This window comes from Theobroma umbraticum, unplaced genomic scaffold, assembly GCF_002168275.2.
Source record: "Theobroma umbraticum cultivar Fairchild unplaced genomic scaffold, ASM216827v3 scaffold_55.0, whole genome shotgun sequence".
Taxonomy (NCBI): domain Eukaryota; kingdom Viridiplantae; phylum Streptophyta; class Magnoliopsida; order Malvales; family Malvaceae; genus Theobroma; species Theobroma umbraticum.
This window is the reverse complement of record NW_018397270.1, coordinates 2,914,770-2,938,648: the sequence shown is the minus strand read 5'-3', so window position 1 is coordinate 2,938,648 and position 23,879 is coordinate 2,914,770. Positions and strand designations below refer to the sequence as shown.

At 34.4% G+C, this 23,879-nt stretch overlaps 3 protein-coding genes across 3 annotated transcripts; all 3 read left to right on the top strand.

The window, feature by feature from the left end:
• Positions 1-754: 754 nt before the first annotated feature.
• LOC110426237 (Ribosomal protein L20) lies at positions 755-4,899 on the top strand. Its single transcript, XM_021441412.2, has 2 exons — positions 755-1,030; positions 4,590-4,899. Exons 1-2 carry the CDS (start codon positions 845-847, stop codon positions 4,779-4,781), a joined length of 378 nt encoding a protein of 125 aa, XP_021297087.1. The 5' UTR covers positions 755-844; the 3' UTR covers positions 4,782-4,899.
• A 2,571-nt stretch (positions 4,900-7,470) lies between these two features.
• Positions 7,471-10,441, top strand: LOC110426201 (HXXXD-type acyl-transferase family protein). The gene is made up of 2 exons (XM_021441368.2): positions 7,471-8,013; positions 9,415-10,441. Exons 1-2 carry the CDS (start codon positions 7,603-7,605, stop codon positions 10,378-10,380), a joined length of 1,377 nt encoding a protein of 458 aa, XP_021297043.1. The 5' UTR covers positions 7,471-7,602; the 3' UTR covers positions 10,381-10,441.
• A 10,082-nt stretch (positions 10,442-20,523) lies between these two features.
• On the top strand, positions 20,524-23,062 carry LOC110426191 (coniferyl alcohol acyltransferase-like). The gene is made up of 2 exons (XM_021441354.2): positions 20,524-21,021; positions 21,915-23,062. The coding sequence occupies exons 1-2, from the start codon at positions 20,599-20,601 to the stop codon at positions 22,881-22,883; spliced, it is 1,392 nt and encodes a 463-aa protein (XP_021297029.1). The 5' UTR covers positions 20,524-20,598; the 3' UTR covers positions 22,884-23,062.
• Positions 23,063-23,879: the final 817 nt, after the last annotated feature.

Genomic DNA, 23,879 nt, shown 5'->3' with positions numbered 1-23,879 from the left:
GGGTCTATGCCTATCTTTATATATCTTCTACTATATGCCTGGCTTGATTTGCTTTCGATAATGATTTGTCGGGTTGTCTTACTGAAATTAGCTTTGCTTTCTCATCCTCTAGCCTTGGGAGGACCGGAGCTAGCAGCTCCACCACCATTAGTTTTTAGTGTCGTTATTCACACAAGCATATTCCAATCTTATTTAGCTTTGGGCTTAACGGATAACCTACATGGGAGTGTATTTTGGAATCAAAGGTTTTGCTTGTAGAATATTACAACTCGTACAAATCTTCTGAAATTTCACTTTTTTTTTATAATGTTCTTGAATTATTTTAAAAAATTTAAATAAATTTTTATTTTTTATTACGTTTAATAAATTTTTATATTTTTATTTTAATTAAATAAACTCTTATAATTTTGTACCTTTTATATCAACATTTCGACAATATCATATTTTAAATCATGATAATTAACTCACCGATAATTATAAAAACTTATTCGATGTAAAATAAAATTATACGAACTTGATTGAATGCAGTAGTATAAGATCTAATTAAAATTTTTTTGAATAATTGAAAAGTGTTTTTCCCAAGAATTACTATGATGAAAATGGAAAACCATCATCCATATTTGGGCTTCAAACCAAACCTAAGGACTTCAATGAGCCCATAAGGTTGTCGGGCTGCAAAAAGAAATGAGCTAAGAACTCTGATTTAGCCCAGCCCAATTTGTTTACGCACGATCCTACTGGCTAATGGCCGCTGCAGCGTGCTGCGTGCGGCGTGCCCTTGTCGTCTGAGCTTCTTCTCTGACTTGAGGCTGGCAACACTCGACACGCAGACCCAGGGGAAAAAATGAACAAGAAGGAGATACTCAAGTTGGCGAAGGGATTCAGGGGAAGGGCAAAGAACTGTATAAGAATAGCAAGAGAGAGGGTTGAGAAGGCCTTGCAGTATTCCTATAGGGACCGCAGGAACAAGAAGCGTGACATGCGTTCTTTATGGATCCAACGCATTAATGCTGGGACTCGTCAACATGGGGTAATCTCTCTTTTCCTTTCTCTCCCTTATTACGTTCAACTCTGTTAATATCTTCATTTGCTTTCTATTCCTCTTCTAATTGAAAAAATTCTTTATGTTTCCAATCCCTTCGTTTCGTGTAATCATTTTGGGTAACATCTTTCTGGGTCTTGTCATGGTTTTGATTTAATTAGCTTTGAAATGAATACAGTGATAGAGTTTGAGACTTGTAGATGGCATTGTTTGTACCCCCAACTAGTTACTCTGGGCTTGTGGTTTTGCTTTGAGCTCTCATCTCCTCTGTGGTTTTCTTTACTAAGTGTTAGTTTTTGTGCCTATGGTTTAGCGAAAAATAAAAACACCATTAAACATGTAGGCTCGAAATTTTTCTGTGGCCAGAGGTTGAAGTTCTTTATGCAAGACACCTGTGTATGTAGGCACATAAAAGAATTTTAGTGGGGTGAGACAGTCTGTATCTGTGTCATTATAGACATGTTAGCATTTTAACATCCATCCTTCGAGTCTCGCATTCTGTTTTTAGGAAGTCTATTTTATCAAAGGGAGCCCATCAATTGAATTTCATTGTCATAGAACTGGTTTCCTTTTCCTCCGTTTGTATCATTTGAATGTTTAGAAAAAAAAAAGAAATAGGATTTCCTGAACAAAACATAGTGGACCTCTTGCATAGAATAGGAGAATGAAATAAGTTGGTATTGGTTAAGTAAATTAGGAAGTAATGGGAAGCAAGGCTTAGCTCTAGTCGTTTGGAGGTGTAGGTTTTAAGTTAACATCCTAGGTTTGATGATGGTGCTTTTCTCATATATGCAGCGTGAAAAAGAAAGGAAAAAGTTAGTAATGATGAAAATGAGTAAAGTAATAATGATTTTATGAATATTTTTGAAATAATAATTTAAATAATAATGAAATATTAATGATAAAATCTATTCAAATGGTTAATTATCATTGTTTGGATTGAGACAGAGATGAGAGGGGGGGGGGGGGGGGGGGGGGGGGGGTGGGGGGGGGGGGGGGGGGGGGGGGGGGGGGGGGGGGGGGGGGGGGGGGCGGGGGGGGGGGGGGGGGGGGAGGTGGGGGGGGGGGGGGGGGGGGGGGGGGGGGGGGGGGGGGGGGGGTGGGGGGGGGGGGGGGGGGGGGGGAGGGCGGGGGGGGGGGGGGGGGGGGGTGGCGGGGGGGGGGGAGGGGGGGGGGGGGGGTGGGGGGGGGGGGGGGGGGGAGGGGGAGGGGGGGGGGAGGGGGGAGGGAGGTGGGGGGGGGGGGGGGGGGGGGGGGGGGGGGGGGGGGGGGGGGGGGGGGGGGGGGGGGGGGGGGGGGGGGGGGGGGGGGGGGAGCAAAAATTGTCTTATTTGAATAGTCAGAGTAATCAAAGAACTAAATAGAAGAGACATGACCATTTGCAGTTTTTTTTTCTTAATCAGCTTTTTGAGTGCCTTTGAAGGTGGAGAGATTTAGAATTGGATAGAGATTTGACTATTGCAGTTTCATATAATTTACAAATGTTGCATAAGTTCATGAATAAATCAACGACCAAACTAATCATATTTTTCTCCTTGTTAGTTTTATCCAATATAAACAATCGAAAGGAAATAGAATTTTACTTGAATCATATCTCTTCACTTTTTTGCCATCATTTTTCTCATTTTCTTTGGTTTTGCATGGCTCAGCTGGAGCTTCTTAAACGGCATTGTTCGAGTATAGCTGTTCTAGAAGTGCTGTAGAGAGAAGCTAAGATGGCGTTTGATAAACTTAATGCAAAAATACTCTTAAATGTGGAGAACTATTTGATAGTATTTTTTTATTTTTAATATAATAAAAAATAAAAAACTCAACATTGTTAAATTAATTTATAAGGCTTTGAATGCAATATATAAATATAACAAAGAGATAGTTTGTTTATTAGAAATAAAAAAAACAAATGAAATAAATAGAAAAATTGGACAAAATAAAAAAGATGAATGTGAAATAATGCAATTCTCCATATAATTCTATGAATTATTGAAGAGTAAAGTAAAAATATAAAAATTTGCACTAAATGTTTGTTTACTCTACATTAGTAGCACCTTTTGTGTTCAACTTTCCAACCTTTTGTTTACTCTTCCCTTTCATTGATAAGTTTCTTGTGTTTAATTAGCATACGTTCTTCTTCTATGTGTCCACTCCTATCATATTATATATGCCGTATAAGTTGGTTTTTCTACGTTTAGAATATTTTTACTCGTTTCCCCCTCATCACCTTTTGCACTACAATTAGATCTTCTCTCCAAAGTTCCACTATCTTGATATCACCTTAATATCTGTCCAGTTCATCGATATTATTTCATTATTAAACACTTGCTTCATGTCATCTCATTTTCTATCATGAGATCTCTTGGACACTCCAACGATAGGCCACTTGGAATCTAAATGCATCTTTCTCATAAGGTGCTGTTGGAATATTAAAAGCATCTACTGATCCTTAGCCAGCATTGAATATGGTTGAGTCTATGATTATCTGATTTTGTAATTATCCCCGCCTTGCATGAGTTGACTGTGATACAGTTTGGAGCATGAACCGGCTGCGGCCCACATACTTGTTGGGCATGCTGCCCATATGCATGTACTGCCTTGGCTGTTGACTATGGATGCTATAGTTGCTGTCTATGTGCCTGTTTATCCCTCTTTCACTCACTATTCTTTGTTAACTCTCATTTCACACATAGAGATGCTAATGGAATGAGTTCGGCAGTAAGATAACTTTAACCATAATTATTAGCTGACTGTTTCCCGTTGACATCCTTTGTCACACAATCTCCACCTGTGTTGTAGTGGAACTGCTCATCATACCTTAGCTTATTACTATTATGGTCACTAAAGATTACATCTTTCGTGATTGCTTGTTCCTACTTCCTACCTTTTGAACATGCTTTTGTTCATGGATCTAGCATATAAAAATTGCTGGAGTTAGGTGCCATAATTTTCTTATATCATTAAAAATTGCTATTTCACTGGGGAAGTAATTTGGTGAATTGCTTTTAAGTTGTGTTCTTTGACACAAAAGACATTTGATAGGCTCTTGAACTTCTCAAAGATGAGATAGTTTGGTGTTTTAAAGATAAAGATCTAAATCAGCCTTTAGGTTTCTCTCCTTTCTCATAGTTGATTTAGCCTGGCAAACTGGAAGATATTGATCTATATATTTATCGTGACTCTGTTGCTTATTTAATTGAAATTTCTGACATGGGGCCAGAAAGGGCAGCTTCTAGTTATTTATTTGTAGGTAAATTATTTATTTATTCTTCTTTTAAAGAAGGAATGAGGAAGGTTGTGAACTTAGTTACTTTTTCATTCTTTCCTCCCCTCAAAAAAATGAAGATAAGACTAAGAAGAGGAAGTTAAAAAAAACCTGTTGCAAGAAATATGGCTCAGACGTGTTGTCTGTTATTTCTCACATATCAGAAATGTAGTCATTGCCTTTTCAAGGCTATTTGTTTTGTATGCTGACTGTAGCATCAGCCTGTGTGTTGAACTTTGTTTCAGAAGGGATACTAACTTTTGCTGTTTCTATTATTTGTATTATTTATAGGTAAATTATGGTAACTTCATGCACGGACTGATGAAAGAGAACATCCAACTGAACAGGAAAGTTCTTTCTGAACTATCTATGCATGAGCCATATAGTTTTAAGGCTCTCGTAGACATTTCTCACAGTGCCTTCCCTGGAAACAAGAATATTGTGCTCCCTACAAGGAAGGCAAATGTTGCAATCAATGTATAATTGCTTATTTGGATGTCTTACTCAAAACTTTCTACTAAACTTTGTTAGAACAGAATCTTTTAAGAAAGAGTTTTGTGTTCCAATTATTGTTTGCCGATGCAACTATTTAAATGCCTAATTCTATTTCCTTTTGAGGCTGTCAGTTGCACCATGCTTGGTCATGCTTTTCTGACTTATCCATTTTGCTCATGGATGCTTCTCTGTTTTCTTGTTAAGCATGTTCTCATTACAAGCACGTATAAGAGTTGTAAAACAACAGGTAGACAGCTTAACAAATTGAAACTTATTGTGGTGAAGCAATGTTGCAAATGGTTACATACGATGCAATAATAATATCATGTACATTGAAAGACTACTGAGTTCAATCCTAGGATTATGCTAAGGAGCCCCCTCCTTTCGCAGAACCTCCACTTTCCCCACGTTAGGACTTGGATCGATGTGGTTTCCGGTAAGATTATGTTAGGCTGATAGATAGTTCTGCTAGGTGCTTTTGATTTCTTTTAAAGTTGTTATAAAACAAATAAGAAGGCTTAATTGATCAAAAATGGATAAATAATTAGAGTGTTACACCAATTGTAAAACGACTAGTCTTCATACAAGTAAAAATAATGTATTTTGTCTTTGTGTTTGTTTTATCTATTTATTTCCCTTGTGAAAACCAAAGGCTTGACTTCTTGGTGTATGGCCCCCAACTTTAGTGATTCATATGGGAAAAACAAAGGGCTGATTCGGCTGAAATGTCCAAAACAGGGTTATTATAATTGAGAAAGTCTGAGATCCGAAATGATAAACAAATGCTTGTGGTTGTTGGATGACTGGAAATTGCTTTTCTTCCAGGTAACTTAATAATGCCTACAAAAAACTGAGGCTTTGCCGGCCAAGAAATTGGCTTTTATAATTTATAATGCAAGACGGGTAGGCTAAGGCCAATGATAGCCAATTTTATATGCAATGAGGAAATGATGTTTACATCAGTAGTTGTCTTGGCACAGTATTACAAGGAGTTGGAGAACTTGGACTTTTCAACTAGATGCTCTCCTGGATTGGAAAGCTACATTGTTGAAAGAATTATACAAATTGATCATGGAATAAGCCAAACTGGTTTCAATTTCTAATCTGAAGGTTTGAAGCTTAGCTTTTTGGATGGACCAGGTAACTCTACTTGTATGGTCCAAAATCATCTGTTAAACAGAAAAAAGTACTGGCTTTCTTGATAAAACTGCCACCAGCATACAGATTTTGTAAATGATTATGTAATTACAGGGATATCAACTGGTAAGATACTTGTTCTTTTTAAGATATCTTAATTTAAATCTTACTATTTAATGAGGTATACGAACTTTACAAATATCGGATTAAAATTTTTAATTGTTACCTAGTCACATACTAAATATCCGAATATGAAATTAAGCACTATAATTTCGTTTATGTCAGTTAAGCTGTTTAACTATTTATCCATTTAGGTGTGCAAACTGCAAATAAAGATTATTCTATTACAGAAAATTTCCATTATGACAAGGACCATGAAAAGGAAGCAATACAGATGGATCTATAAATTGATAGCCTGCATGTCTATCAGTCTTTTGCCCATGGAATATAATATTAACAGTTAAAAACAGCTGAAGAAAATGATAGGCACGATTGTCTTTTTTTTTTCCCTATAATTAAACTCGAAAGACAAGACTAACAAACTAATGATCAATATCTAATCGATTGGACTCACCTCTTGTAAGAGGTGAAAGGTCTTGAGCTTTAGGTGAGATCTTGGTTATGACGGCAAGGAAAGAAAAGTAGCTTAACTTTGGGGCAGTGGGTAAACTTGGGGACGGTGTCCAAATATAAGAACAACTTAAGTCATTGTAATTTGATTATATTCTGAAATTGTTGTAAAATGTTTGCCATTGCATGATTCGGTGAAGGACATGTTGTCCATTATTAGACTAGATAATTAATGGAGATAACTATATATAGCATTGTCTAACATATATATGTAAATATACCTTATATATGGTTGGTTTAGTATTGCAAGTTATTGTGAAAAAAACAGAGTGATAAGATAAGAAAGTTAATAGTATTTACATCTGAAAACTATTTACTGGGAAAGGTTAAATGATTTCGTTTTATGATGATCTTATCTTTGGATTAGACACGAGCAAATGTAGAACTGAAATAGGAAAATGCTCAAGGCAGATGAGTTGTTGTATCATTTTTTAGTTGGGGGGTCTGCTTTCAGAATTAAATAATTAATACAAATGAGTATGAAATGCATACATCAACTATTGATTACAAATACCATGATGGGCTCTTCTACCATCCTCAAGTGATTATCCAAATGTATTAACATGAATTTTGTCCTATCCTTTCATCAGTTTTATGGGAGGCACCTGTTTCGAGTACAACATACTTCATTGTAGGACAAGGCAAATGAGCAGAAACCCTCCATTTTTGTGTTGAACGAGGAAAGCTTTTTGCATTTTGTGTTCTGGAATTATTCAAATTTACATGTTCTTTCTTGTTTGCAAAAGGATATGGATAGATTGAATTAAGAAAGGAACGCTGTAGAGGGGGTGTCGGTGGTGATCAGCTACCGTGTGAAGCAATATGTTTTGTACTATATATATCAAGCTGGGATGTAACAGTCTAACAGAACAATTTGTCATTGACATTATCGATAATAATATTTTTTATCCCATTTTCTTTGACAATGAAATTTGGGGTTGAGAGGAACATTATTTGATTCTCCCTTTTTTTAACTATAAATTCCTGCCTACTCTCTAACCCAAAGCAAAGCTAACCCAGGTATCTCTCATTTTACTCAGAAATGGGGTCAGCTAAGGGAGATTTCATGGTATCAGTGGGCAAAAAGGAGGTGGTGGCAGCGGCTCTTCCATTCCAAGAGCACTGGCTGCCACTCACCAACCTGGACTTGCTTCTGCCACCACTTGATGTTGGACTTTTCTTCTGTTACAAGAAACCAACGATGAGTTTCGGTTCCATGGTTAGTGTTCTGAAGAAGGCCTTGGCTCAAGCTCTTTTGTCCTACTACGCTTTTGCTGGGGAGGTCGTGACAAACGCTCTGGGGGAGCCTGAGCTTCTCTGTAACAATCGAGGTGTCGATTTCATTGAGGCTTATGCAGATATTGAGCTTGAAAACCTCAACTTGCATAACCCTGATGAGAGCATTGAAGGCAAATTCGTACCCGAAAAGAAACATGGTGTGCTCTCAATTCAGGTAAGTCACCATGCATGTTTGAGTGTTGCCTCACCTTACCCAATAAAAATAATTTATCTTTGTCCTGGACTCAGGACAATACTATTGGACGTAACTCATAACCTCAAAAATGTTACCTACCAAAAAGAAAGCCACAGAAATGGTCTGAAAACGAAAATTAATTCCCTTTCTTAATTAGTCATATCACACACAAATGATTGCATTGTAATACTGATGGTACTTAATTTAATATTGAATTTTGTGCTAAGGTTAAGCTGCTTCTTTCACAACACATACAACTTAAAGCTTGTTTTCATTTTCATTTTTTGTTATGCTTGGATGTTATTGGGTTGGACTGCATAATGAACTCTGATCTCTCACAATGAATCCAATTCCAAAACCTGGCTGTCTCTTGCATACCTGTGGGTTGGTTTGGAAAGCTATTTTTTTATTTGTCTGCATCCTTCTGAATGTCTGTTTTGTTTTTTTTTTTTAAATAGCTACCTAACCATGGAGGATAGGGTATTCTGAATGTCTGTTTGTTGTGCGAAACTTACGCTGTTTTAATTATCATGGGTTTTTTCCTACCCTGGTGTCATAATCAGCTTTGATAGATGCTAATAAAATTATTTATTGACTGAGTAAAAGGGGGTTTGAACCTTGAAATTTCTAACTCTTTGAAGTATGAAAAGGAGAAAGTGTTTGATTTGTGTTTTCATTAGTTTGTTTCTCTCTTTAAGTTGAGTAGTAAGCCAAAACCTCATTTTCCAATTCATATCTTCCATCTTGTTATATATATATAGCTCCCTTATATAGTATTCAACTCATTTATCCCCTTCCAGATTAATTTCTTCAATTTTACTAAAACAGCAATATTGACTATATATATATATATATATATATATTTATTTATATGTAGTCAGTATCATCATTTAAATTACTGGGAAGTCAGAATCCGAATCTATTAACGAAGAAATTGGGTAGTAGTTGAAACCCTTTCAATCATTTGACTTGTTCCCACAAGATATCTGGCTACAATAGATAAAAAAACGTAAGAAGGAAAAAGTCAGGAAATAATTAGCAACTTCATATGATGACTATGGGACACCAAATAGATTGAAGAGTCTGACTTCAGTAACCTTATCCTTATTATTATTATTTGTTTTCTTGCACTCAAAAGTCGTGTGAAAGAGTGTTGTGTGAAGTATACTCAATGGTTAACTTGATTGATGTTTGGGAAAGTTGATCTATATTCATGCCTATCAGAATTGGGTCTAATGAGCCTATTAAACTTGAATTACAAGTAAACAAGTCATGGATTTAATTAACCTTTTGCTTTTTTCTCTGAAATCGAGGTTAGATTGTTTAGGACAATCTTTTCTCGTTGAATGCCTAAACTTGGGATGCATTCAATTTTGACAGGCAACTGAACTTAAATGTGGGGGTATAGTGGTGGCATGCTCCTTTGATCATCGAATTTCTGATGCCTACTCAACCAACATGTTTCTCGTGTCATGGGCTGAAATAGCTCGCTCGAAGCCGGTTTCGGTTGTACCATCCTTTCGTCGATCTCTGCTGAACCCGAGACGCCCTGGGCGCTTTGACCCTTCCCTTGATGAGATGTACGTGCCAATACCCTCGTTGCCACCCCCGGAAGAGTTCCATGAACCTACTGATCATCTCATCAGTCGCATTTATTATGTTACTGCTGACAAACTCAATGAGCTTCAGTCGCTTGCTTCCTCCGACGGACACAACAGGACCAAGCTTGAGTCTTTTAGTGCATTTTTGTGGAAAATGGTGGCGACTGTAGCCACCCAAGATGGAGACAAGATATCAAAAATGGGGATTGTTGCGGATGGGAGGTCAAGGTTAGGTGAAGGAGACCAAGATAAAGCAACTCTCATGGGTTCTCATTTCGGGAATGTGCTATCCATTCCGTACGGATCCCAGACAGTGGGTGAACTTGTTGAGAAGCCTGTGACTTGGGTGGCAAAACAGGTTCATGATTTTTTAAAACCTGCGACGGACCAGGAACATTTCCTGGGACTGATTGATTGGGTTGAAGCTCACCGCCCTGAGCCTGCAATGACAAGGGTATACTGCGTGGGCAAGGACGATGGGCCAGCTTTGGTGGTGTCATCAGGGCAACGTTTCCCAGTTTCAAAAGTGGATTTCGGATGGGGCAGCCCCACGTTTGGGTCATACCATTTCCCATGGGGTGGGCTTTGTGGATACGTTATGCCGATGCCCAGTCCGGCGGGAGATGGTGACTGGGTGGTCTATATGCACCTCTTGAAAGGGCAGTTGGAGCTAATAGAAGAGCAAGCTGCAAATGTGTTTAGGCCCTTGACTTTTGATTATCTTACAAAGGTTTCCTCAAACTAGGTTTATCATTTAATCATATATATGTAAAGTTTGCAGACTGATTTGCTTAAGATTCATACAACTTGCCTACCTTTTGTGTCCCAAACATTTGTACTCTCTGACATGATATGTGATTTGCAAGATAAATTTAAAAATAGAATCTATCAATTCAAGGGTAAATCAATTAATTCATAAATAAGGTATACCAAACTAAATTAATAAACTATTATCACATCAAGTGGAATAATATTTTCCTTTGTGAGTTTAATTCTATATATTTACGCATTCTTATATGATAATTACTTCACTGAAAGGTTGTGCATAATGGTATCATAGCTTGATATTAAATAGGACATGATAATACAAACAAAACTAGCTTTCACTATTAATCCAGCAGAGGGTTGGTTGTCATGATGTAGCATATTGCTATGCAGCTAAACAACATCAACAAGACAGCAAATGGCTTAAGCAATTTAGAAAGGACGTCTTTTTCATTATATTTATTATTAATTATTTTTTAAAACATAATATTTTTTTAAAAAAAATTAAATATTTTAACTAATAATAATTAATCCATAGTTAACCACATAGACTTATTTAATTTAAAATAAAAATACAAAAGCTTCATTAATACAATAAAAGAATAAAAATTTATTTAAATTTTGTTAAATATTATGCATAGTCTTTACAATAGGAAGAAAATAAATGCAAAACCTTAAATCTTAACTAACTATTCTATGAAATGATTAACAATCATCAAGTAATCAAACGTTGATTGTTTGCTTACAGTTGTTATTAATAACATAAGTTTAGCTATGATGTAACTACTTTACAATTGAAATTTATATAAGCTTATTAGAAGAAACATCATCTTCAATCCACCAAACCCAATGATTTTTTGTCCCATTACTTTTGGATGGTTAAGGGTATAATTGTTCCCTTGGATAGGTCAATTTGTACCGTCTGTGACGTGTGAAATTAGCTACATGGTAGCCTTGACTTCTAGAAGAAGGCCCCAAGAAGTGGGTTGAAATCTCCTTTATTGTATTTTTTTTTCAAAAAAAATTATTTTAAATACAATTATAATAAGCATTTACATTTAATTATAAGGTAGATTACCCATTTGGTCATGAGTTTCTATTTTAATTACTTAATTTTGAAAACTTATGCTTTTGTCATTAACATTTATAAAGAATCAATGCTTTGATGATCACTAACAATAGTTTTTTCACGTAAGTTAACCTTGATCTGCTGATACATTGACATCAATTCATCATCAACCATGTGATCAAGATTAGTTGACGAGAAAAACTATGTTAGACAAACGTTGATAGCTTTTAACGATTTCTTGACCTAAACACTAATTTCTACAAATTAATATTGGTCACTAAAATATGATTTTTAAAAGTAAGATAGTTTAATCAAAAATCTTGAAAAGTCAAGTGACCAAATAGGCCATTTACTCAAAAAAGCAAAAAAAAAAAAAGGCTATTTACTCATTATTATAAGATCATAAATGAATTTTAAATCTCATACATGTGATTTGTTATTGTAGTGGTGTTATATAACTTTGGTAGAAGAAACAAAAAGGTAGTGAATGAGTTGAACCATAAGACAAATGATGTTTCTTAAATAAGTTATATATATATTAATGGTTTCTCCAATTTTCAATTGGAAAAAACCAAATTAAGAATTTGAATAAAATCCCAACCAATCCACTTCCAATGCATAAATTAAGGTGGCATAACTAGTACATTCAAAATGAGAAACCAAATATGTAAGTGAGATCATTTTTCAATGAAAAGGAAGATATCTTTGCATTTTTAAATTACAAATTTAAGTGGATTAAGTTCGTTCAATTTTGTGTTGATTTATTGATTTATCTAATTTGTTTATTAATTCTTCTTAAATGTAGTAATAATTGTTTCATATGTATTGAGTATACATTACTTAAATTGATTTCTACTTGTACATTTGATTTTAAAAAAAAATAAAGAAACCAAATACAATTACAGAAAATCCTAAGTAAATGAGAGAAAACCACATATTCTGGGATTTTAACTTGGAACCTATTGGTTTGAAGGCTTTTTGTTTACCTCAATTGCTCAAGATTTTAACCATCAAGAAACAACTAGTTAATTTGGATGATGCCATTACAATAAATTTGATTTAAAATTCATTTTTTTTTTCAAATGTGCTATTAAAAATAGTTTGATAACATTTTTTGGACAATTTATACAGCACTTTTATAGATTTTTTTCCTCTATGTCAATTTTTAACAATATTATGAATATAATGTAGTTATAAAAATTGCATATACTAACAATGACTGCACTTCTAATATTACAAGTAAATGTTAAATAAGTGCAATTAAAAATTCTAATAACTTCACTTTTTAAAATTTCATTATATAAAAAAATATATTGCTTAAAAAAATGTAATTAAACCTCAAATTTGTTAAACTTTTGAAGGTTAGAATTTGAAATTCCAACTTACAGGTTTCCGATTCTAATATTCAGATAATAAGAACGTGATTTAAGAGATGACAAATGACTACTTCCCATTGTATAGCACTGATCACATGAATCAAAAAAATAAATTTAATTTTTTTCTTTAAAAAAAAAAAAACAAACATGATCTAGTCTTCTGGTTTCGATCAAAAGTTCGATTTTAACGTAACACATGCTTGGTCAATTTCATATGATTCTAGATGTTAAACATTGTAGCATTGAGTAAATCATTTGTAGTTTTGGAAGACTAGTAAGATATAATTTTATTTTGTCTTCCTTTGTAGAGAAAATAGTTAATTAGAAATTTCTCAAAGTTGATGAGTCAATGAAAAATGTGAATTACGTTTAAATGATTTAAGACGAGCTTATTACTCGAGGATATATTTTTATTAAGTACGTGATTAGGTCTTAATTAAAATGTATATTCTTTTCCTTCCTTCTAATTTTTTCCCTTTCAAGTCTTAAACAAGCATCTACTAAATGAGTATAATATAAGCTAGGCAAATAGCAGATGGGAAGCGTGAGGTCTGATCGATGGTTGGTTGGTGGTGTTTGGAAATTTTAGGGAACCGAGGACAAGTTATAATTAGCATTGATCCAGGCCTCAATAAACTTGGATTAATTATATATGATACCGGTTGCCTACCAATTGTACATATTAAAACTAGAATTGGAAGAGGACTTTGCAACTCATAATCTAATCATTTTAATTAAGGCAATTTGCAGCTTAAAGTTAATGTGGTTATCATAACATTGACTATCAGGCATTTGCTCGGTGGTTTACAAACGGAAAGTCGCTTTTTATTGAATTGGTCACTGGGAATTGTGACCAACATGATGAAAGACAAGGCCGATTTTGTTGAGAATTTAGTGCTGGGATGTTCAGAGAATTGATAAAGAAACCATGGATTAGGGAATCTTCAGCTATCAATTTCTAACCAAACCATCAAGCCAGAGGTATCTGCTGCGTGAAAATTGACAAAAGCCAATGTAGGTTGTTAAAATATTGAAAGATATATGGTGAGTTGGTTGTTGGATGAGTACAAAAAAGCTTTATTATTTGCCCTGTAATAGCTAGCAGACTTTGGGCAGCCAAGAAATTCACATTTAGAGGATAGAATCGAAGACCAAAAGCCTGATCATAGCTAGTTGGTTTGAGTGAGATTGGATGCGACCAGCTTTTTGCAACAGTAATTAAGAATTATATCAGGTTGAGGAAGAAAACACCCCCACGGCACGAGGCCAAGTGTATTATCAAACCCTCAAGTCAGTAACATCTGCTGATAGAAATTATAAGAGCTCCAGGGACAGTTTACCTTTATCTTAACCACCACCCCTTCACACCAGTATCATGCATATAATAATTTATTTATGGTAAGGTTTGTCCCGAAGAAAAATAATGAAAACAAACCGTCAGCTAACTTGGTTTAGTTAAATGTTTAAATTGATGGGCTAATATCGTTTTATACATGGATGATGAAGTTTTGAAACTTCACAAAGCAAACAAGATATTAAATTAAGCAGTAAAAAACATATATACATACAACCTTTCTGTTTAATTGTTGGAGAGTCGAACTAGAACCCAAGCTCCAATCTCTGTCATATACATTATTATATCTGTTGTGCATGTACCGAGGTAAGCATCAACAATTATTCAAACCAGATCAAAATGAACCACGACACCATTTTCTTACCTAATTAAGCAGATAAGTCGCCTAAAGAAACAAAGTGGAGGTGTCCATATCCTCCAATTCATGGGTCCAAGTGTTTTTGTCAGATGAATATAGGGCTGGTCTTTAGTTTCGAACCTACAATTTTATTTTGTTTTATTTTTTTTTGGCAGTAAAGCAATGCAAATATATACATCAGAGGCAATTTTTGTGGTTACGAGTAGAGACGTAGTTGACAAGGGCATTTTACTTAGAAAAGACCAACAACTGATGTGTTGCCGTTCCAAAACAACCTCATATGAGTAATTCCCCGTGCCCTACCAACCACAATAGTAAAAAATATCTTTTTCATAAGCTTCCACACACAGTAACTTGACAACTTTTTGGACTTGATATCCATTGTACTGTGTCTCCTCTTTGCTAGCTTTCGATTTGGTTCATTGCTTGAATAAGCTAGCATCTCTTATACCCAAAAAGAAAAGCGTGCGTTGCATAATTTATATAAATACATCTAATTTTATATATTCAAAAAACAAAGCAACAACACCATGCAAAACTTTTAACGTGATTAATTCGAGTTTACCTATTTAATTTTGCCCATCAAAGAAAAATTTACTCATAATTGTCGTTTTGTACATGGTCCAACGGTACCAGTTGGGTTACATAATGGAAAGAAATACCTATTGTTTTGATCTAATCCTTGAAAATTCCAAGAAAATGAAGAATGGAAACTTCCCAAAGGAAATACATGCTATTCAATAGTTGAACTTTGTGCCCACGTGGTAGGGATATTGAAAAACTTTAAGAGCCCGCACCCTTTTTGACTACCTAGAAACATTGGAATATGCCAAAGGAGATTGATAGTCAAAAAGGACAGCAAATGCACAAGTCAACAAAATGGCATGGTAACAATGTATGATGAAGTGGAATACTAGCAAAATCTCAAGATTTACCTGCCCTAATACTTGAATTCTTCAAATCTAGACTTTTGGTTAATCGTTATTTCCAGGTATCATTATATATATTCAATGAACCCTGACTATTCTTGTTGAAGTTATCTTCCTGTGTTTGATTTTTCAGTAAAAGATGGGCGAGGCCTTGCACTTGTTTTTGACTCTTGTGCTGCTTCTTTCTTCTTGCATGTCCTTTCCTTTTCGATGTATATTTCTCCAACAGTTGCAGTTTCCATATTCAATTCTTAAAATTCCGAGGTTGCGATACTTCATTCCATTTTGGGTCAAAGTTGGACATTAGTTCATCACTTTGATAGACTAATTCCAAACTAAAATGACAAGATACCATATACTTTAATTAATTTTAAATTTGACGTTTCCTTTTTTTTAAAAAAAAAAGAAATACATTTGACATTTCAATTCAATTGTAGAATTATGTTTTGAACGGCAATTATAATGTCAAACAAATTCAGTACTTTTAGCTCAAACTAAATTATAAGATAAATAAGTTTGTTGTATACCCAAATAATAAAAAATGAAAAAGAAAGAGAAAAAACTATGAAAAAAAAAAAAACACCTTCAACCCACGATGATCCAATCCACGTATATAATCATCTCCTTCAATTTGCTTTTTTTTTTAAAAAAAAAAAAAACAAGTTTTATTATTAATCATTAAAAAAAAGGGTTATTTATCCTTTGTTTTACAAAGATGAGTGACAGCCTCTAGGCATTATAAGATAGCATGAAGAGTATTGTCGCCTGATACACCAAACTTCATTGATTTACCTACTTAGTGATTTGAGTTCCTCAGAATGTGTACGAATAGTGGACTATTGTAGTTGCTTTGGTATGCGTTAATACGATTTGCTATGTGAATCATTTTCCAAGAAACATGGGAGCGGTTTGTAGCCCATAAAATCGTATTTTTGGAGTTACTCTAGATGATGACTAAATGAGTACTTGCCCACAATGTGGAAGAAAAAAATAGTAACCCTTCAGATTCTTCCACACTATTATGTTTGGAGAAAATCCCCTTGATGGTTCCTGTATGGCGCCTCTCTTAAGGCTTCTCGAACTGTAGCTTTAAGACTTTCAGTAGCCTATGCTGCTGATCACATTACTATTGCTATAGCAATAGGATCTAAAGTAGTCCTCCCCACAAATCACATGCTTCCTACTATAAATTCTCCTACACCTACTGAATTTACCCCCATTAACATTCCCACTGATCACAAGCCTAATAATAGCCCTACACATATTAACTCTGATCCCACAAAACATCCCATTACCACTTTCATTGATAATAGCATGTCACCACTTGATATATCATCTCATCTACACTCACAGAATCCAAATCATCATAACATGATCAGTAGATCCAAGAGTTGCATCACAAAACCAAACCTTGAGTACACTTCCTTAGCTTGCACTTCCCTATCTATTATTACCTCAAAACCTTGATCAATTAAGTCAACCATTCAACATCCTAAATGGTTCAAGGCAATGCAAGATAAAAGTTTTGCGCTCCATGATAATAAGGCAGGCAAACTAGTACGAAGGACAACAAATATGCAAACTAGTACCAACAAATATGTTGGCCGCTTTCTACCCTACTGTTTGTAAATGAGTGTTGATCTCCTTGCTGGTTGATTTTTTGTGTTTTTCCCTTTGGAATGGAGCTGTGTAGAACTTGTACAGAATAATGATATAGGTGCTTAAAGTGCTTGCTTCGCTCTTCCAGCAAATTTTTTATTACTGTGGGTTTTTGTAAGTATGTAATGGAATATCCTTATCCCTCTCCTCTTTTGAAATATAATCATATTTTCTCCTGCCATTAAACCAACCATTATCAATATTATAATCATTGTTGCCTTAGAAAACAAAAGGTTGATTTGATGCTTTAGATATGTAATAATTACCAGCTGACCAATTAATTTATGATTTGTAATAATGAAAACGAGATTGAGAAGAATATAAGCTAATATGTTGACCAATTAAAAAAAATACAAATTTTTTTTTTCAAATTTAATGTGTGATATCTAATTGTTTGGTGTCTTATAGGAAGCCTTTGGATACAATTAATGTTTAGCACAAATATTGTTGTAATGATAATTCGAGCTTAGTTTGACATTCTTATTTATCTGTTTACAGATTGCGGGCCTCAAAAGGAGGGTTGCCAACGTTTTGAAACTTGAAGAAGAAAAGGAAGCAACTTTGAAAGAAACTAATAATCCACATTTCATGATATTATGCTTCTTTTTCTTTGTTGGAATTTGGTACTTTTTTGGTATGTTTGACATTTTTAAATATTGTGTGTTTATGACGATTTTTAATTGCATGAACTTGGTTTGAATTTTAGATTTTAATGCATATTTTTCTTATAAATTTTGGATGTGAGTTGTAGATGTCAATTGATAATTTATTAGTGAAATTTTAGTTATAGTAATTTCAATTAGAAAGGCATTACCACATAACCTTCCGTCGAAAATTATTAACGAAATTTTCAATGGTATTTTGTGGGAAATGTTTTTGTAATGAAAAATTCTATTGGAAATGTTTCTTCAACTTAATTGAGATGATACAACTAACGAAATTTTTTGATGGAATTTTTCATTTGAAATTTTCAACAGAAAGTATTTTCAACAATACTTTTACGAACGGAATTTTCAAAGAAAACTTCCGTTGGAAATCCTTCGGAAAAAAGTATTTTCAATGAAATTTAAACTTTTTTCAACAAAAAATTTGGTCAAAAAAAACTTTTTTTTACTAGTGTTTCTACTCTGTCCCTTGAATTGCCAAGCTTACATGCGCACACACACACATGGTAGAAACGGTTTCTTAAGAATAATTGTTTTAAATAAATGCGAAGATTGTGTTTACAAAGAACATGTTTATCACGGGAAGAACATATTCATTATGGGAAAAACGACTTATTGGACATTATGGAAGAGCAAGTTATCCCACTTCATAAATTGGGTAGTACGGAAATATTTTGGATAGTGGAGCTCAATGACACTTAACAATATGTCACCTATTTTCTTAAAAAAAATAGAAAAAGAAAAGATAAAGCACATATATTTCAAGCAAGGTTAAGAAGAACTCATTAACTCCTAAGCTACTAAATCAAGCTCTTTAGAACATCTGAAAAGTAAAATAACTCAAGAATCCTATCACTTGGTTTGAAATACTTTCATTGCTCTTTGTATGATATAATTGTTCTATACTTATTCTCATTCTATAAAATAACACTTAAAGAAATAATAATACGTATAGTCAAAATCAGGCATATAAATTATCCTTATACTCCTTTCTTCTCTCTACTTAATCTCAAATTTCTTCATTGCAATCATAGAATTTATACTAAAGATCTGTAAAATAAAGTCTCAAATTCTAACAGTTAGATAATTATGTCCTCTTGAAATATGCATACATACATAATGCATTTATAAGGGCATTTTAAAAATAACCCTTAAAGATAAGATGTTTTTAAAAATAGCCCTCTTTATAATTTTAACTATTTTTAGCTAAATTGGACAAAATTACCTTTAATAAAATTACACGCTATAATGTTACACGCAATGTACAGAAACATGTTATACGTCATGTACAGAAATATGTTACACGCCATGGTTAAGTTATTACATCCCATATACAAAAACATATGACACGCCATGGTAGGTTGTTACACGTCATGTTAAAAAAAAAATACTATCGTTACATAACATGGTTAGGTTGTTACACGCCATGTATAAAAACATGTAACACACCATGATTAGGTTTTTACACGTCATTTACAAATTATGTTACATGCCATGGTTAGGTTGTTATACGTTATGTTAAAAAAAAAATACTATTGTTACACACCATATACAAACACATGTTATACACTATAGTTAAAAAAAGGTTGTTACATGTCATGTTGCAAAAAAAATACTGTTATTACACACCATATTGAAAAAATATTATTGTTACACATCATATTCAAAAACATTTTGTTACACTTTAATGCTTAAACTCTTGTTGTTATTTACAAACCAAAACTTTAAATCTTCTCAACTCTGTTTTTTTTTTTTGATAATTTGACACCGATTAAAGTGTTTCTAATATATTTTTATAAATTAAAACATAAATTTGTTTATCAAAAACACCTATTTTGACTAAAAATCAAAAAAAAAATTTGAAAACCTAATTTTATAAATTTTAAATTTTTGAGTTTATTGGTGTCTAGATCCTAAATTAATCCAATTAAAAGCTATTTCAAACATCTGTGATCATTTTTACTATTTAGTTTTATTTAAAATACTTAAAAATCAAATTCTTTAAATAGTCATCCACTCAAGTACATCAAAACTATCGTTTAGTGTCTTTAAAGTATTGAAAAGAAAAATTTGAAAAAGTAAGAGAGAGAAACAGGGAGCATAGTAGATAAACGTTAAAGAAAGAAATCGATAAAATTAGAAAAAGTGAGATGGTGAGAGAGAGAAATCAAAAGTACAAATGAAGAGAAATTGTGATGAATGGTTTAATTTATTTGAAATAGTTTCAAAAATATTTTTATCAAATTATGATTAAATATAATTAAAATTATTTTAATAATTATTTTTAAAATACCTTTATCAAAAAAATTATTTTTCATAATTTTCTCCATATGAGAGTATTTTGTCTCCTAAAGTGGGAACATGAATTAATGGGTCAAAACCCGTGACTCACCTTCAGTTAGTACATTAGTGTATATTTGTATTGTAAGTGCTGCCTGCACGTACACAACCATGTACCTTGAGAATGTCAAGCTATGGGCCCAAGGGTGCGCCCTCTTCCAACGAAAGGATACGAGAGTTGGGAGCGGCCGCTATCCTAGCGGCATGGCTTCGTCCAATAAAATTAATTAATGTTTTCCACGAGGTAGCTAGTCGTCAATAGTCAATTGGTCACAAATTAACTATGAAAAAAAAATGTACTTGCATTTTCATTTTTTATTAAAGTTCGGGGAAACAGCATTAAAGCCCTCTTTTGCCTATAAATTGAAGCTCCACCGCGCATGCAAACTCACCACTCTGTCACAATATTTCTCACCAAGAAACATACAGAGATCGTAGCTAGCAAGGCATGGGTACAGAAGGAGATTTCACGGTGACGGTGAGCAAGGAGGAAGTGGTGGCAGCAGTGTTACCATTGCAGGAACACTGGCTACCATTCTCCAACCTTGACTTGCTGCTGCCAGCCGTTGATGTGGGGGTCTTCTTTTGCTACAAGAAAGCAGTAGGTGTAGGGGACGCCATGACCTTCGGTTCCATGGTTAGTGTACTCAAGAAGGCCATGGCTCAGGCTCTCGTCTCCTACTACGCCTTCGCCGGCGAGGTTGTGCCTAACACCGTGGGTGAGCCCGAGCTTGTTTGCAACAATCGAGGGGTGGATTTCATTGAAGCTTACGCTGACGTCGAGCTCCGAAATCTCGATTTGCATAACCCTGATGAAAGCATTGAAGGCAAACTAGTACCTAAGAAGAAACAAGGGGTGCTCTCGGTTCAGGTAAGTCCGTACTCCAAACATATACACAAATACCCAACTAAAAGCTGGCTGGCTGGAGTAAGTTGGGTTTCTCTCCCTAACATGAACAGTGAAAACAGCAAACTTAGAGAGTCAGGTCCCCTTGGGGTGTGAATATCGAACAGAAATATACCCAAAATACCAGGGAGATATCGTCGGGGTTGATAAATAGAAAAATCTCTTAATAATAAAATGAACTGAACGCGCTGCAGTTGATAATTATAAGGTAATATTTATATATACTAAAGTCCTTTCAATTGGCCAGTCATGATGGTAAGGACATCGCTTTCCCCGCTGTCTGCACCACCAAAAAGAATACTGCAATTAAATGAGCAATAATAATCATAATCTAATCAACTTTGAGTCTATGAAAACGGATACAAGATGTTGGGTGATTATTGATTTAATAAGTTCATAAATTATTATAGAGTAATAAATAAGAATGTATATTCGTGTAATTATAATTTATGGTAGCTCCTATTATATACCTTCCGTTCTTTTTTGTTTTTTTTTTTGTTTTGAATATCTTAAAATTATGTTTTCTCTTTCTTTTGTAACATTTAAAACTCTTATTTTTCTTATATGTCGAAATTAATTTCATTATTTTTTTTATTTTTTATTCCCCTCAAAACTTCTTATAATAACGGTGTTAGGTACTAATTTTATGCTAATTTTTTGCAAACTCAAATTTATTAATAAGCAAAAGGATAGAGGCATCAAATTTTAGCTTTCATATTGTTTAACTTTTTATTAGAATGATAATTATGATAATTGATAAGACTTCCATTAATATAAGCTTCACTCTTTCTAAACATTTGATTTATTGATTGGTGTATTATTTTAATTTTATTTTTTTTGCTTGTTATGTTTTACAGGCAACTGAACTTAGATGCGGCGGATTAGTGGTGGCAGGTACATTTGATCATCGTATAGCCGATGCCTACTCAGCCAACATGTTTCTTGTCTCTTGGGCTGAAATGGCTCGGTCCAAGTCAAGCTCCGCGGTTCCATCCTTTCGCCGGTCTCTGCTGAACCCCAGGCGTCCAGGGCGTATTGACCCCTCTCTAGACGACATGTATGTGCCCATATCCTCATTGCCACCCCCCAAACAGCAACATCAAGCCACTGATCAACTGATTAGTCGCATATATTACATTACTGCTGAACAACTCAATGAGCTTCAATCACTCGCCTGCTCTAATGGATACAAAAGGACTAAGCTTGAGTCTTTCAGTGCATTTTTGTGGAAAATGGTAGCACTTGTTGCGGCTAAAGATGATGATTCCGAGTTTACAAAAATGGGGATCGTTGTGGATGGAAGGGGTAGATTAGGTGAAGGAGATAAAGACAGAGCAAGTCTAATGAGTTGTTATTTCGGAAATGTTCTTTCCATTCCCTACGGAGGCCAAAAGGTAAATGAACTGATCGAAAAGCCCTTGTCCTGGGTAGCCAATCAGGTTCATAATTTCCTAGACCAAGCCGTGACAAAGGAACATTTCCTAGGCCTGATTGATTGGGTTGAAGCTCACCGTCCTGAACCGGCGCTGGCCAAGATATACAGCAACGGCAGTGATGATGGACCGGCATTCGTGGTATCATCGGGGCAACGTTTCCCGGTTTCAAAAGTGGATTTCGGGTGGGGTTGCCCTGTTTTTGGTTCATATCATTTCCCTTGGGGAGGGGACGCTGGATACGTGATGCCAATGCCCAGCCCGGCAAGGGAAGGTGATTGGGTGGTGTATATGCACCTTTTCGAAAGCCAGTTGGAGCTGATAGAGACCGAAGCTAGCCATGTGTTTAGGCCTCTCACTTTTGATTATCTTGATTTCAGTGGCTCCAATTAATTCACCATTTTTACTGTTTTACCTGTAAAATTGCAAGCTTGGTACATCAGGAAAATTTTCTGTGTGGTCATGTTGTGTTTGAATTGGGACAAGTTTGGGTCCTGCTACTACTTTGATTTCACCTTTCTTGTAATCATATGTAAATACAAACGAGAAGCACATGATTCAGGGCTGAAACGTTTTTCAACCCAATTTTGTACTTTTTTTATATATTGCCTCTTATCGATAGGGTTAAGCACACGAATGATTTGATCCACCATACTTAAAAATCAAATAAACTAAATATTTTTAAAAAACCAAGAAGGCCAAACTAATAAATTTGTACATTGCCTCTAATAGATAAGGGCGAGCACATAGGTGGTTTCCTCTCCCTCCTTTCTCACCGCCCAAATCTTTGCTCAAGCCATGACCAAAACAGCTCATGACTTAAATTTTGGTTAATTAAATTTAGGAATTTAAGAGAGTTTTGATCCCAAACATTAGAAAATATCTCAAAACATCAGACAAAGAATAACGGGAGTAGACTGCACAATTAAAAGAGGAGACCATATGCTCCACGTCTTTTTAAATCAATACCAACCTTTACTTCCTTTTTCAAAGACAAAAAATCACTAAATCCTGAATCCCATCTTTCTCTATTAACCTTTTTCAATTCTATTTTGTCTGCTGCCAACTTTTTCCTCACTTTTTAATAACCATCGTTACAAGTGTATTTTAATATTTTTAAATATGTTTTTAAAATTACAATTTGATTAACAAATATTTTTTATTAATATAATAATGTATATAAATATATCTCAAATCGAACTCAAATTTAAAATATCATATCCGAAACCCTAATTAAAATTTAATTATTTCATAAAATACGTGAATTTTATAAATACCTAATTAAATTTTAAAAGTATCATCTAAACTTGTATCCATATATTTTAAATAGAAGAAATTGTGAGGAATAACTTTTATTGATAAAGGCATTTCAAAAATAACCATCAAAAT